The sequence below is a fragment of the Centruroides sculpturatus genome, unplaced genomic scaffold (genome assembly GCF_000671375.1).
Source record: "Centruroides sculpturatus isolate CEXI.00-Female unplaced genomic scaffold, Cexi_2.0 scaffold784, whole genome shotgun sequence".
NCBI lineage: Eukaryota > Metazoa > Arthropoda > Arachnida > Scorpiones > Buthidae > Centruroides > Centruroides sculpturatus.
Window position 1 is genome coordinate 279830 of NW_019385141.1, and position 17817 is coordinate 297646.

A 17817-nucleotide genomic window follows, 5' to 3' on the forward strand; every position below is an offset into this window, starting at 1 on the left:
GTGCGAAACTATCACTGTATCAGTTCAATGTATAAGTGATAAGAAAATACAACTAAATAAATATGCATGTTTTAAGATAATTAGAACGTATCAATAAATAAGTTCATACATAATCGATAAATACCTATTTAGTTACTAATTAATGCTTTAGTCACAGCATTGTTTAAAAATTGAGTTACGATTAATGTGGAAATGAATATAAGATTGTAATGATTAAAGAATTTATTTGTACAGGTATTTTTTTTTCTTTTTGTAACATAAACTATGTACAGGTAAAATAGTAAAAGACAAAGAATGGCCTGATCATTTATTTTGATCAAATTTCTACAAGCTATTGTTTATCACTTTTAATAAATGTTTGGTGATATTATGATTACTTGTTATGAAACTTTAATAATCAGAAATTTTTCTTAATTTAACTTAATTTCAATAACGCCTATCGCTATTGACCAAACCTTAGAATTACTATATTTCTTTACAACCTTTTGAATGTTTTAATTCATATACATTATACAAAATAAAGAAATTGCAGATCAAATTTGTTGTTGTTATCTAAATATATAAAATTGCTTGTCCTGACTGACTCACTCATTCACACAGATTCATCATCGCCCAGAGCAAACCGTTTAACCTAAAGAGATGAAATTTGGTAGACAGAGTACGTCATGGAAACGCACACTAAGAAGGGATTTTTCGAAATTTCTTCGATGAAGGAAGAGGATTAAAGCTTAACCGAAAAAACGGCTTCTACTGTACTATTTTAGATGCGATTTTTTGTTTTTATCTACGTTTTAGTAGGGTATGCCATGGCAATGCACAATAAGAAAGGATTTTTCGAAATTCCCCCTCGGGGGAGAGGGAGAGGATTTAGTCTTCATCGAGTACTTAGGTGTATTAAATTAATAACATTTCAGACATTGTTATAAATATTTTTATCTATTTCGATTTTTAAAATGTTCGAACCGTTTTAAATTCGAATTTGTTATTGCATATTGGTTCGACTATAGAACGATTGTAAACGTTCCAGAAAATTGATCAAATTGAAAATAGTTCGTTTGATTCTCGGCAATTCTCATCATTCTCAGCGGTAGGTGTTATATAACAATTACTATGGTTGTTGAAATACTGAATATAAATGGGGTTTGTTTGCAAAATCCGCGAGGGCAAAGCCGCTGGTAACAGCTAGTTTTAAAATAGAAAACAATGAAGATAAATAATAAAACTGAAAATCAATAAAAATAATTTTTTTTGATAATTTAGAATCTTCATAATTTTTTCCTCTTAATATGCATAACTAAAAATGATTAAAAACTTTTGAATATATTAACTTTTGAAAAGTCATACTTTATAGTTCACGGTATGTTGCAGAAAATTGCATCTTTCCAGTGATAAAAATGCTTGCTAAACGTTTATACTGGGTTATTTCCGTAGCTCATCATTAAAATAGATCGGGACTTATCCAACTTTTTCTTTAAATTAACTAACGTGTTTTTTTTCTTTCTATGTTAATTGATTTCGGAAAAATTTATAATTAATAATAATAAAATTAGATAAGTTATATAATATTTTGATGGTAATTTCGGCTCGATATCGTTCGAAGACCACCGCTTTGATAATATCTTAAGATTTATTAATATTTAAAAGCGTATTTGAAAATTTAACGCGAATTACATAAATCCAGTCGTTATCTCAGTTAAACTTTCGCTTTAGGTTTCGTGTATTATATCTTATAAATGACCATAAAAGATTTGAACATCATTTGGCACCTTAGAGACTTTAATTAAAAGAGAATAAATACTCATTTTGCAAAGAATTTCTGAACTGAGTCATAGCAATTTGTAGGAAAACTACTATTTTTTATTATCCCTAGTTTGGTTTTTTTTATCATACTTCATATAAAGGTAATGATAATTCATTTGAATTTCCTATTTTAGATTTTTTTTAATCTTTCATTTATATTGATTTTCACCGGATTAGTATATTTGATCTTTTGATACAGCTTTAATGCCATATTTAACTTAATACCTATTATAAACGACTGTAATGTTTTTTTTTTTTTAAATCTTTCCACTTAGTTATTTTTATATTAATTATAGAAAGTAGTTCTCATCCAAAACAGTTTTCTTTTTTGGTTCCTTGCCATTGATATGTTGTATATAATCTTATGCAATACAAATATCTGTTGATATTAATTGAAGGTACAGTAGAGCCTCGATTATCCGACCCCTGATTAACCGCCCGTCCTAGTCGACAAATTTCAAATGTCCGCTAGTGACGGGCGCTACAATATTTGGTTATGTCTCGGCTACTTTAATATTATTTTTACGTGTTTTAGCTGGCAACACTGGCTCGACCATGAAAGGGAGCCAGTATTTAAACGAGGCTTAATTTTCTAAGTTTTAACGATACAATAGCGACGATTATTATTTTAAAAAATTTTTGTTAGGCTTAACATCGATGAAAATTCAACGCGAAGTAGGTTAATAGCGATATACTAATATACTAATTACATGAGATATAATAATATACTACACTAATAATGGATTTTTTCGTACTTTTCGGTTATCCGACCAAACTGAGTCCCCAATTGAGTCCGATAATCGAGGCTCTACTGTATTATTATTTAGATATTTTACTACTGAATATAATAAGAAATTATTCCGTAAATACATTAAAGCTGTACTCCAAGGTCTTAATGTATAATATTGAAACTTGAGAGAAAGAGTTTTCTGTATAATTCTTTTCAGTTTAATTGAAAATTTAGGCAAGTCTTAGACTCTCATAATATATAGACTTACTAAAATTTTTCGATAAAATCGTTTATTTTTCAAATATTATATGAAATATTTTTATAATTTATAAATCATAAAAAGTTACTTAAAACGTAAATGTAATTTTAAGTAACAGCTTTGAGAAATTTTTAAATAAAATCATAAAAAAAACAATTTTTGATTTTATTTTTTATATTCGAATATAACTTTCTTGTTTTCGTCTTATCCCGATATCTTTACACATTTGTTAATATTTTGTTATAAAAATATTCTGATTCATAGATGAGTGGACTTTAATCACACGGTTTATTTTCTGGAAAATAGATTAATTTAAACAATGATTTATTTACTGTTATAAATAGATAATAATTATCAAATGGGGAGTGCTATTTGAGCTCGTGTGACATCACTCGATTACTATGCATTAAACCTACGCGATATGTTATTCGATAAGAGAAATTTAAACGGAACTTAATAAAATATATTTTTATTTTGACAAATAACTATAATTGAATTTTTTTTTTAAATTAGATATGTGTAGTATTCATAAATATATATATTTTCGCCTCTTAAATTTCGTAAGTAGGACAAAACTGACGTGTTTCGGTGATGAAACATCAAACCTAGCCGATATAGGCCACGGTTTTGTTTTTTATTTAAAATATTTTTGTAATATAAACTTAATAAAATATATTTCTAAAGTAATGTAAAAGTAAAGCAAGGCAGTGTTTATTTAGAATCGCTTGTAAACATAATAATTGAGAAGTTAACTGGAAAAGTTTGAAGGACGGTGAGTAACAGCCATCAAAAGGACAAGCTGAAATATTACATATATTATTTTGATTAAAAATAATAGGACGAAGTTTAATTTATATACTGTATTACATTCTACTTTTCGAACGTTGTTTACATTAAACTTTTATCGTTTAATTATCAAATGTAACATTTCGTCATTTTATTTATTTACTTTTATTATAGAAGAATCTCACCGATGTAGTTTAAAATATTAACATTTTCTCATTCTTGCGAAAGAAATATTTTTGTATTTTAGAGTAAGAAAAAATTTTCGTAACATTCATCTATGTTAAGTATCGAATAACTAGTTGCTATAAACAGGATTTACTTGAAAAGGCATAGTTTCTAATTTTTTTTTTTTTTTTTTGGTAAACATTTTTTCACCTTTTCCTTGATATTAATTAAACTATTTTTTTGTATCAATAGTGAATTAATTTAATGTTTTAATAGCTTCGTAACTCAAACTTAAATACAAAAAACCTAACATGTAAAAGTTAGTTTAGAAAAAAAATATTTCACTGACTATCAAACATGCAGATATTTTCGTTTATAGTTTTGGACGCAGTCGTCTCTAATTTTTTAATGATTAACAACACTGTTCCAACTACACCCTGCTTATATTAGATCGAATGTTTAATTCCGTGTTTATGTGGGGAGCGACCTTGAGCATCAGCTGAATATGACGTTGTTAGTGGCGTCACCGCGGCGTCTTTTGTTCGGTTTTTTATAGCAATGTAGGTGTATGTATATTGTTTACTTTTAATTGTTCGGTGTTGTTTTTAAAAAATTCCTCGTCTTAAAAATTGCATTTCGTTATTTGGAATTACCTTAATGTACAGCATTCAACACTTTAAATTGTTTTCAAAATATTCCATAAATAAATTCATTTTGCAAATAAATAATTTTCAAACATTTTATATATTATGCTTTTATATATATAAAAGCAACATACTGAAGTTACTTAAAAGTAATAGAATTAAAAAGTGAAAATTTTAAAATTTTATTTACAATTTTAAATATGAGTTTTAACTTTTATATGATTAAATTTTGATTTATCGATAAATAAAATATATTCGTAAAAAATTTTAAATTTAATTTTGCAGATGAATAAACCAAGGATGAATTCTTTGGATTTACCAAGATATTATGAAATGGATTGTTTTGATGATCCATGGTTAATAAAAAATATGAACACTATGGACCCATTTATTGATTCAAACGTAGAAAATAACGTGTTTTGTAATTGTAACGAATATTTAAAATATTCTAAAATGTCAGATGATATAAATGTACCCCAGCTACCTCTCTTTCTTATGAATGAGAAAGAATTTTGGGAATCTTCAAATGTTTTAGATACAGATATAAACTTTTATGATTCTCATTTTAGAGATAAAAGATATGCAAATTTATCAAGAATAGAGGAAGAATATTTATGGGGTACTCCAATGGACATGGATTCTTTAAAATTAGGAGAAATATTTCAGGTAGAAGAATCAGAAGCTAACCAAGGCCCAACTTTGGCACAGTTAAATAGTAATGGTGAACCTCTTTTTGAAGCTTTAAGTTTTAATGACTGTTCTGAAGAAACAAAACTTTCCACAAATGATAATTTCATTAATAAATCAAGGACAGATTCAATTAATGATCTAGTCACAAATACCTCTGAAGCAAAAGTTTCCGTTGCTAATCCTAATGACATTTTTATGGAAACGGTACATGTCAAGACTGAAAATAAAGATGTTTGTCTCCCTAACCTCTGTTCAAACTATTCGTTATCTTCTACTTCTAATTCTGATGCCAACCAAACAAATACTTCAGCTTGTATACAGCCAGTTAATACTTCATCCTTAAGTATTTCAAATACAACCAAACTACAACAATTATTAGATGGTAACTTAAGTCCTAAGAAAGAGCCCAGTGGATTATTGTCTCTTAATGTTTCAACTTCTGAAAGTTTCACGAGTACTCTAACGATGGCGTGTCATGCACAAAATGAAATGACTGTACGCCAGAGAAATAACTCAAGCACCGATCGTTCATTGTGTAGTTTTTCTTCGTTATCAAATGATGAAGGATTTGATAGTTCCAGAGATGAATTTTGTCTGGATGATGATGGATCATCCGATATTGGTAAGTAAATATTTTACTTTTAAAATTTAAAAATTTTTATTTTGTTTGTATAAATATAAAAATTATAATCATTTTAATAGAAATTTTTGTTTTGTTAAATTACTTTTGGAAAACATTTCTCTAAAGCTGTGTGAAAATTTTTACTAAAATCTTTAAAAATCTGTTTATAATAGAATTATAAAGTAATTCCAAATAAAATATTTAACAATTTCTTAAGCAAATACAGTCTCTATAGTTATGTTGTATGTATATGACAGAGAGAGACTGATATACCTGTGTATGTCAGTTGCTAGTTGTTTATTGCATATGCAGCCAGCAATACAGTCATGATCATGATTAATGCAATAAAATAACCTGTAAACCAAGTGCATTTTTTTTTATGTACATAAATACAAAATCCAGTAATATGGTAATCTGACACCTGCCAGTCCAATATAGATCAGATTACAAACTCTCCTGTAGTTAGTAAATTCTATACATAGTACATTATTATATAATAATAAATATTTTTGGATTCTAAATTAATATAGGAGTAATGTTTCCTTGATGGAATCATAATATTTGAATATATGGTTAAAAAAAGCACAATTTTAACTTAAAAAAGTTTACATAAAAATATACTAGATGTAATTAATTAGACATCTAATTATAAATATAGTACATAGAGAGACTGACTTAAAATTTGATTTGATTTGGTCATTCCATGAAGTGGATGATTTTAATGTGTTTCCCATTATATTTGGGAAAATATAAAAATATATAAATTATAAAAATAAATCTGTTTTGTGTGTAAAGTAGCATCTTTGTTTTTTGTACAAATTTATGTAAATATATAAAGTTCAAAATAAATTTACACAAAATACTCGTAAAGGTTATCTTTTAACTTTTAATACAGTAGAACCTCGAAAACTCGGCTCTCGATAACCCGGCACTCCGGATAACTCGGCCACACCCTGGCAGGGCAAAAAAATCCTTAGTTAATTAATTTATATTATAGACAGCTTTATAAAAGTATAAAAGCTCTCATAAAGTATTTTTCTGAGGTCTGTCTTATCAGATAAATTACTGTACCCAGTGTATTCATTAATTTTCATTTTCATGTAGTAAAGGATCTATGCCTTCATAAAGTACGTACTTTCCCTTTGTTTAAGGGTATTTGGGCAGTTTATTCTCTGTTATATACTCAAGTAAACAATACATACAAGTACAGTACAGTATTTTCTGAGGAAACACTCGTACTTATTTTTTTTAACCCCATTCCCGATAACCCGGCATTTTCACAAACTCGGCCACCCTTCGGTCCACATTAGGCCGAGTTTTCGAGGTTCTACTGTAGTCAAAATCATAGCCACTTTAATATTTGGTCACAATACAATGTTAAAAGTGTTATGTCTCCTTGTAACACAATGAATGGGTCTTAATATTTAGTTGGGTACCCTAAATTTTTTATTGCTGCTCTCAAACTGTTTTGCATATTTGCAATAATTTTCTTGGTAGGCTCAGTATGGGCCCATTCATCCATCAGCCTCCTCTTCAATTCTTCCTCTGAGATATTTGATGTTCTCTAAACTCTAGAACCGAGTTCATTCCACAAATTCTCAATGGGACTGAGGTCAAGAAATTGGGGGTGTTTTGATAACTTTGTGGCAATTATATAAAGCCATTGATGTGCTATGTATTCTCTATGTTTGGGATCATTATCTTGGTAAAATTTGAATGTCTGTCTCAGGGCTTGCAGAGTTGGTAAAAAACACTAGACTCCTACGCCGGAAAAATTAAATACCAAGTTATTTTATGGTGGCAGAGGCACTCATATAGGGGATGCCCTACTCTGAATTCTGAAAGGAGCCTGGGGAGTTTACCCAAATACTTTTATAGTTAGTATTTTTAATATTTAACTTACATTAATATTTATTTGTATAAAAAAATTAATTTTTAACAAATATTTAATACAAGGAGAAAGGGGGCAATAAAATTCTACATCTACGTATGTAAACAGCATTTAACTTCAATTTCACCCTTCCAGAAGAGTTAGTCCAACTAAAAAGTGTGCAAAATCTCTAGCTAGCTACTTCAGCCCCTTGTTCAGCAAATAAAAATATGTACTGTGATCAATTAGTATGGCTCATTCAGAAAAATAGAGTACTTATTTAGAGCAGGACAATAAAGGAATGATTCAAAAATATTCAAATTTAATTGGGTCAAAATAATTTAACTACTAAACACAAATAGTACAAAGAATACTACATATTTAATAAATTTTGTATTTAAAATAAATGAATTATAACAAAATACAAAAAGATTTTAAAAAATGTAAAAAATTAATAAATAACATAATAAATTTTCTTTCATTTAAATAAAAAACTAAAGTAAATTTAAAATGTGGGAGTCGGAGTTGACACATTTTTTCCGACTCCTCTGACCAGAAATTCCTCCTGACTCTGACTCCACAGCCCTGGTCTGTCTTACAGAAGGTCAATCCGTGTTTATGTGTCCAAGTTTTAACTGTCACCTCTGCTCACAGAATGGACTGAACTGAATAGTTAAAAACACAGGAGAAAGCCCAAAGCCTGTAGTATTGGGATATTATTGAGTGTGTGTTGTGTGCATCATGGCTTTGAAGGTGAACCAATTCTGGAAGCTGTGGGAAGCATTTTTCCATGCAAAATATTCAGTGTCTCAAATTCAAAAACAGTGCAAAGAACATGGATGCAAGTTTGGTTTGACGACTATCAAGAACATAATTAATTGGCATAAAAACCAAGAGGTGCCAGTGATTCAATCACCCTTGAAGGGGACTAGGAAGTGAGCGTACACTACAATGATGCCACATGTGTCTCAAAGGTTGTGTCGAATGGTCCTCCAGGAAAACCCCCTATGCAACATGTGATGGCCACATGACTGCATGTGTCACACTCAACTGTAAACTGCACTTTGCATGAGAAGTTAAACCTCTGGAAGGTCTTCAAAAGTCGTGGACATTATCTAAATGAAGCTAATCAGTGTGAGAGAAAGACCAACAGCAGATGCCTCTATGAACGCCATTTATCCAGGGAAAAGTGGAAGTGTGTGGTCATGCTGGATGAGGCATGGGTATACCTATCAGATTGTGGCAAAATATGAGCCCTGACATACACCTCATGTGATGCAAAATCTTGTCTCCAGTTCATCCATCATTGCAAAGCAACTTTCTCAAAGGGATTTCTGGTTGTCGCAGGATACTGCTATCAAGGCAATTTAACTCAGGTCCCTAAAAACTGTAAAATCAACTCTGCCTTCTTTCAGCAACATATCCTCACTCCAATTTATACAGATGCTCTACCTTGTTTGTATGGAAATGCCATCAATCAATTTATATGGATAAGGCTTCATCACATATGTCTTGTTCTACCCATAACTTTCTACAACAGATGGTGCAAGACACTGGCATTCAGGCTATTTCATTTCACGATATACTGGTGAAATCACCAGATGCAAGTCCTATGGATTTCTACAGGTTTGGACTACTGAAAAAGGGCATTTTCCTCTCTTGTCACCACTCTTCAAGGCCTGTGGAAAGCCTGTCAGGAGAACGGAAGTTACGGTGCAGGGCTATTGCCAAGACACATGGTGTTCACATTGAGGCCAACCAATGGTGGTCCCATGGATTTTCATAGAGTAGGTGCTAATTGAAACTTGGACACATATATGTGGATCAACCTTCTGTTTTCCCATTTTTTCTGCACTTTTGTGCAAGCATTCTTTGAGAATTGTTAGGTATTATAATGTTCTTTTGTCATAGTTTCCTTAATAAATTTCAATTTGTCCATACCAGTTACAGATATGCATTCACATCATTATGTTGCCGCCTCCATGTTTTACAGTTTTTCATTTGTCTTGAATGACACTAGAACTGTACTATCAGATTGAAAAATGTTGAATTTATTTTATATGCGAAGATGGCATCTGCCATCACTCCCAAGTCCTCATTCATGTGGGTGTTTCTGAAGTCCATTCTTTTTCTTTCTGTTCACTTTACTAATACAGAATTTTTCCTTGCTACTCTTCCATTATATCCCTCACTTTGCAGGACCATCCAAACTGTCTCTAGATGCACTTGCTTTCCACATTCTTGAAACAACTCCACTGTAATTTTAGGTGTGCTCAATCACGGGTTTTTCTCCACCTTTCTCACTTTCAGACATCTTCCTCAGTCACTCAGTTTGTGGTTAACCTTTCTGTGGCACATCTTTTCTATGTTCTTTTTTATAACATCATATTATATTGCCAACTGTACTGCATAATATATTTAAGACATGAGTAATTTCCCTATATGAAGATCATTTTTCGTTATGTATGATTACAAGCTGATGCTGCTCAAATATTGTATTGCAACTTTTCACCCCCATTTGAAGTGTTGTAAATATGAATTCTCCAATGGCTGCATGAGAAATAATGTCACAATGACTTTGATTTATGTGTCAGTATGGAAAAAGAGAATTTATGACTAATATTCAACCACTACAGAGACATGTTAAAGTGATGTGATTTTTAGCCATTGTCAAGAAGAATAGGTCAATCTACTGGTACTTTAAGCTCAAGATTTTTATAATGATGAAATAGTATGATGAAATGTTATCTGCTTCTTGTAATTTGTTGTTTTTGTCACATCTTTGAAGTATCTTTACAATTGTTATATAATGTAATGCACTGGAATGGCCAAATATAAGTATACCTCGACTTACGTTGTTTCGAGTTACATCGTTTCCGATTATACGTCGTTTGTCAAAAAGTATATGGAAAAATAAAAATCAAGTTTAAGTCATTTTATTTGACTTTACGTCCGTCCGCCACAAATATTGAAGTCGTAATATCACTAGATAAACGTTTAAAGCACATAAAATCATATTAAAATATATACATTTACAAGTATGTACTGTATTTACAGTACATGTACTTGTAAATTTAGATTACTTTTTTCCTGTACTATAATAAAAACTAAAATTTTTTTGTTTGAAAGCTTAAAATGGATTCTTATTAATCATATACTGTATTATTAAAAATGTGTTAATAAATAAAATGCAGAACCGGGAATGGTAATTTATCATTTAGCCCAGTGACAAGTAGATTCGGAGACAAGGAAATTCGACTTACGTCACCTCTCCTGGAACCAATTACCAACGTAAGGCGAGGTATACCTGTATTAAAGTGAGTCTCTGGTCAGTACATTCTCTCTGATTAGTGCAGTTTAATTGAAAGTTTCTTCTAAAAACTATTATTATTTTGAACTTTTGAATTAAAACATATGAAAATTTGTATTTAATTTAGTCTTTTATATTTACAATTTAATTTTCCTATTAGAACACTTGTTTACACATTATTTTGTTTACTTTTTTCTTATAAAATATTTTTAATAGCGGTCATTATTTTTTGCTTAATTTCATTTAGTTAAAAGTATTAGAATAAATATCTGTAAAACCAATAAATTGTGAAATAAATACAAAAACAAGTATAAACTTGGAAATATTAATACAAGTGAAATGTATGTACAGGGTTGATCATGGATGTCCACAGAAACTTTTCAGGGGCAAAGGTTGGATGCCAATTATATATAAAAAAATTTTTATTTAGTTGTTTAATTTTTTATAGGTTTTTTCACACTTAGATTATAGAATATAGTATTGCATCAAAGCATCCCATAGTCAAGGATGTAAGGTTATTTACATGTACAGTTCCAGTTTTCTGATACTGTTAGTGTTTATTGTGTAAGGTTATATATCTCAATTATTTTTATGATTATAATTTGTGAAATATTTACAAATTATATTTGTGAATATTTGTGAAACAGGGCAGTTGCCTCCCCCTGGGACAGGGGAGGCAACTGCCCTGTTTGCCCCTCCAGGAAGATGCCCATGGGGTTGATCATAATTAAAATATCTCTCTTCAGTGTTATTTGGTTATTTGGAGGGATGACAAATGGTGTTTCAAATACCTAAATTTCATATAGTGATGTTTCAGGTCATGCAAAAGAGATTTCCACAAGGGAAAATTTATTTCCAACACTTACCATTTTGGGATACAGGGAACTGGGAGCAACAAAAAACACATATAGGCATATGCACACATGCTGCAGACAATTTCTTGATATAAAACTGCCCATAGCATGTGGAATGGAATACCATTTGTATTGTGGCAGTTTAGCCATGCCAGTTATGACCTTGCCAGAATGCATTTTTCTTGTGTGGTTGTTTTATGAAAACAATGACAATGTTATAAGTGTATTTTGAAAGTTTTGATATCTTAAGAAATCGTATCAAGATCCTTTGACATTATATGCTCTCAGAAGAATGATTATATATGTAGATATCCTGTTTCTTCAAACTGAGAAATCTTAAAATCAAAGTTTGTTCAAACGTATAGATGAAGAGAAAAATAACCAAATAGATGAAAAAGTTGAAGACACAAATTTTAACTATATCTTTATAATATATACAAGCAAAGAAAAATGCACATGCAAAGCAAAAAAGCACAGCACAAAAAATTATGGGCTAAATATGAAAATGTTCCAGCAACAGCAACCAATGAAAATCATTCATGTAGTAAAAAATGCAATTAAAGACAAAGAAAGTAATACAATATTTTCGCAGAATGACCGGCATACCAGTCTATCCGGGGGAATGCTGATATGTTGGTTTAAATGAAGTTATAGAACTGGGCAGACAACTGTTATTCAGCCCAAGTGAACTCATATACTTTATCACCATAGTCAGACAAACCAGCATATAATGACTGCAATCTAACAAAATGGGCAAGAGAAAAGTTCTAAAAGTCTGTCTGTGAAATGTCAATGAAAGATAAATTTATGGATTGAATAACATCTCTTGACTAAGTCAAAGTACAAGCTCTTCCTTAACACATCTGTGAAGAGAATGCATTTTGCATCGGTTCACATGCATTTGGGTTAGACTATATGTCTCTGGAAGCAAATAATATGATCTGAAAAGTCCACTTTTACCATTAAGTATAGTAACATTGCCAAGAAAAAGCCTTTTCTCAGAAGGACAAAAAAAATTATCTCCATTATACACATAACATGCAAAAGACACAGTCTTCAATGTCTGGGACTACACAAGTACCAAATAATGATAAAATGCATATGAGATGTTGACAGTATGAAGTATTTTTATCCATAATGATGCTAATTCTTTAATGGAAGTAAGCAGTGGAAATCTGTCAAGTTGGTAGGAGTGGTACATGACCTAGTCACACATTTGAGGCTACAGATTTATGGTTTTCAACTCCAAGAAGCTCATTCATTTATTCAAGCAAGTCTCCATCAAGAGATATTTTGCTTTATTAGATTTTAAATTGTTATAAATTGTTATATCTCTCCATCAAACTGCAGCTTTGCCTTTACGATAAGGGATTGGTTAATGCATAAAGTTTCCAATGATGCACTATACGAGCACAGATTTTAGAATTAGTACATCTGTGTTACTCTTTCTTTTTCCAATTTGATGACAATGTATACATGCAAAAGTTCAGGGTGCCCATGGGAAACCTTCTATTAGGGGACCTTTGTGAAATGGTTATTCACATCTTTGGAGGACAGGGTCCTCCTAAACATAATCCTGTATAAAAAGATATCCAGTAGAGCGTTGTTTATCCGAATCAATTGGGAACTGAGGTTGTTCGGATAACTTATTTTTTGGATGACCGATTATGTACGAAAAAATATATTAACCTATCCCATGTTGAAATTTTTCTCTGTTGTGTGTTGCTTCGCGTTAAATTTTCGTTGATGTTAAGCCTAACGTAAACTTTTTAAAATAATAATCGTGGCTATTGTATCATTAAAAATTATTTCTTTATTTTTTACAAACAAAATAAATATATTGAAAAATATAAAAACAATAAAAAATTATACTTTAGAAGTTAATCTAGTATCAAAAATGTTTGATTCAGCANAACTGATCCTTTATTTCTGCACCTGTTAAAAAGTTACACTTAGAAGACTGTTTCCTTATGTTTATAGAATTTATTCTAATTTTCAAATATTTCAGAGCCAATGGGATTAGAGTTCAGATATTTCTTATAATTTTACAAATATAACAAGTATTTTCATAGATACATTACGAGGATATACGGTTGTTTAACACATGTTATACCTTCTGAAAATGACTTAAACGTGTAAATATATATATATATATATATATATATATACCCTATATCAGGTTTTGGTCTCCAAATGATGATGGGTTATATATATATATATATGACCCATCATCATTTGGAGACCAAAACCTGATACAGGGTTTTTTTTAAAACATATGAATAATAACTTATATGGATAACTACTTGAGGCAGAGCAAACAAGTAACATGGAAATGCATTATTTGGATCTTATCATCAGATTTGTTAATAATCACATTGAAATCACAGTATACAGAGTGTCCCAAATTAAAGGCTTATTATAACTCTATATATAGAGTTATAATAAGCCTTTATAACTCTTATTATATGACAGAACTTCTATCACCATTATACAGTTCCTGTGCCAATTACGATTCATACGGCCCATTCAATGAATGCATATTAGACTTATCCTCATAGAGGTATTTGTATTTTTTTTTTTTTTTTTTTTTTTTTTTAGAGCTTTGTGAACTCTCTCTCTCTCTGGCTGTTAGAGCGGCCCTTTTGTATAGTGAACTTATTTAACCGCATTTAACCTATGTATCCTAGCTTAGATATATCTAATAAATGCTTGTTTAGTTTGTTAAACCTGTCTCCTGTCTCTAAAGGATACCCGCCGACATACCAACGCACTCCCCACTCACTTTTTGCCCTCCTAAGCCATCTGACAATCTGAGAAGGGTTTTGCCAGCCTGTGCAGTGTAAGTGGTCAGAAGGGATTAACTCCTGTGGCCCTCTGCTAATCTCACACTCAGGAACATGATTTTCACAGAAAAGTGGTCAAGCAGTTAGCTTAAATAAGGAAAAAAACTATCACAAAAAGGCATTAAATACGTATAACTAATATTTTATTTGCTGCTAACGCTTTCAACGTATTATAAGGCATTGTCCTCAAGCAGATACAAATTCAAATAAACCTTTCGAACAAGCTTTTTCAAATTAAAAGCTAACAGAATTAACCCTTTAGAACAAAACTACATTTGGAGTAAACAAATATAAAGAATTTAAATTAAAGTGCACTTGATGACTATATGCATGCATCATAATACATAGATTAGGCACTGAGAGTGGAGATAAATGCAGTTAGCTAGTAAATTTCAATTCCAACATAATCAAATGGCAGTGAACAAGGGAGAGCAAACTGCATAACAATAAATTATGAACATCACATGAATGCAATATTCAAACAGATAGCAAGGCACAAGGGTTCCTGCATTGCATATATACAGAACTCAACCATCTTCACAATAGTTAGGAAAGGACCCCCTTAAACACCAAAAGAATCCCAGAGATATAAATGATATCCCTAAGGGATGATAGGATTGGGAGAGACCTAGTATACATAGTCTCCACCACAAGGTCCCTGAGACAGTGGATAAGGGAATACAAATATAATATTGATAATAGAAAACTTTCCATCACCCTGGCCACATATGTCTTGTAACTTTTCCTTGATATCATTATATATCAAGCAAGTTTGATAAGTATAGCCCTATATAACATTCAAATCTGGGCTTTGGAGCCCTAGAAATTTTTAAAGCTTGCAAAAGGGAGAACTCCATCAACTACAAAGAAGAAAGACAAGTATAATTATGACTGTTGCCATAAAAAGTCAACATAAAAAGTGGGATTGGTTATGTAATGATTTAATTTTAAATTCAGCAATATTCTTCTGTAAGTGTTTTTTTCATAGATTGTCTCTAACCTGAAGCAGGGCTTTGAAGGAGTCTGAAAATGTTTATTATTTTAATTCCATTGCTGGACATAAGTGAGTTTTTTCTGGTGTGTTCTGTATTATCATATGGTCCAGTTAGAGTTAGAGAATAGAAAGAACTTTTGGATAGGAGATAGTAATAGAATGAAAGGTAGTGTTCCTCATGCTTGACAGTACATCATTATCAGCATTGGCATCCTTCTAAGTTTACTGTATGTCTGAGAAATTTAAGTCCTAGCAATTCTGTGCAGTTTTTCTCAAAGGATTCCTCCACAGAAAACTAACAAAAGACCTAACAGTACATACATAGTAAGGTCCACAGATCCTTGTTCCCTTTTATCTATACAAGGACCATTCCTATAATTTTTTTGCATCCTCCGTTCCTTATATATAATGAGTTACTTTAAAATTCATTGTACTCTTAGGAAGCATGGATGTTTGCTACCAATTGCATCTTCCCTTACTTTAAGATTAGTAGTTATAGATAAGACATCCTGCAAATTATTAGAATATTTTGTTGTTTATAGTATTCCATTTTTCCACCCTAACCAAAGTTCTAATTGTCACTACATCAGAGCAGTTTTGAGACAAATAACAAAGCAACTATATGAACATCAAGAGTCTATCATCAATGCCTTGTCAGCACTGAACTTACCAAGTACATTTTAGAAGAAGGGAATGTTGGAATGATGTAACCCCATTTAAAAGCATATCTGATCCCAAACAGAATTTTGTTTGGGAAACCTTAGTCATAAAGTAGTTAAAACTTATAAACAAGCCACCATTATATCTTTTGGATTTCTGGTTAATCTTGTATGATTTTCTCAATTAATTTTATTTATGTATTTTATCTTAATTCTTATTGCCTTTTTAAAAAAAAATTCTAATTGATCATTTTGAATTAATTCCATTTAACACACAAGAGCTTTGTATGCTTTAATATGTCATGGATAGTTATTCAAAAGCTAATTTCCTGAAAATGACATTTTGTCAAAAACATTTAATCTTATTATTAAAGTGGATGATTTTAAGACTAAATGTTGTAATTAATTTTTTCTTTATAATAGTAAAATTTAATTTTATTTGCATTTGGAAAAAATATGCCAAAAATAAAAAGATGGTCATGATTCTATAAAAATTTTGGTGATAAAATAGCAGATGACTGCAATCATTTGAATTATTTGTGTTTCTTATTTTCTTCAGTAACTTTCCAAATTACTAGACCCGTTGACTAAAATCAAACTTTTTATACTATTTTCTTCTCTTTTTTCATAATATTGTTTAAGGAATTAGTATTTTTTCATGTTGTTATTAAATTTTTTTATAACACTATAAATGAAAAAAAAATTAGCTTTTTACTACAAAAGGGAATTGATATAGGTTATTATTAAGGTATGGAAGCATAGCCCATTTATACATTTTTTTTAATTTTTGTTCTTACAAGGAATATCCTCATGATATAGAAGCACTACTGGCTGTTAAAGGTGGTCATTCAAAATACTAATTTTTAAATTTTTAAGTTGTATTATATTCAAATTTTTATATGGAAAAACTTTTTATTTCATAAGACATAATAAACATTAGTATTTTAAATAAGCCTATTAACAATTGCATTTTTTTATTAAATTATTACATCAAAAACTGACAAATCATCAATTTTTTGCATGGGTCTAATAATTTGGCAAGGTACTGTATATTATTTCGTTTTGTTTTCTAATTTTTTTGTTTGGTACATAAGATACACTGAAGTGTTTTTTTTCCTAGTGAATAATCAGTAAGTTTTTTTATTTTTCTGAGAATGATTTTTGTGTTTATGTTTATATTTTAATAAATAAATATATATGCATTTTTATTAAACAAGATAAAACTTATTTTAAAATATTTTATTACAGTAATTTTTAAAATTTTATAGACAAAGAATATTGTTCTGGGGATTAAAAAAAAGTTCTCCATTTATGAGGATAAAAATGTGCTTAGAAACATTAAATTTCACTTAAAAATTTCAAAAATTTTCCAGAAGGTCCCAGATTTCCTTTACTTGAACTTGTACTCTGTACTCCCAGATCTCCAATAACCTAACAATTTACTAGAGCCACCCTTACTATAATCAGTCTTGCTACACACACAACTGCAATGGTCTGGGAAAATGGGAAATTATCTGATTTTCGTAAAGCTTCATAAAGTTAGCTACCTCACACACACAAAAAAAAAATATATATATATATATATGAAGAT

At 30.3% G+C, this 17817-nt stretch overlaps 1 protein-coding gene across 1 annotated transcript in view; it reads left to right on the forward strand.

The window, feature by feature from the left end:
- The window catches only part of LOC111635348 (CREB3 regulatory factor-like), an 89373-nt gene that overhangs the window by 46878 nt on the left and 24678 nt on the right, over positions 1–17817 (forward strand). The window contains exon 4 of the mRNA XM_023380286.1: positions 4670–5696. Within this exon, the coding sequence (XP_023236054.1) occupies positions 4670–5696 (1027 nt within the window). The remainder of the gene's footprint in view (positions 1–4669; positions 5697–17817) is intronic.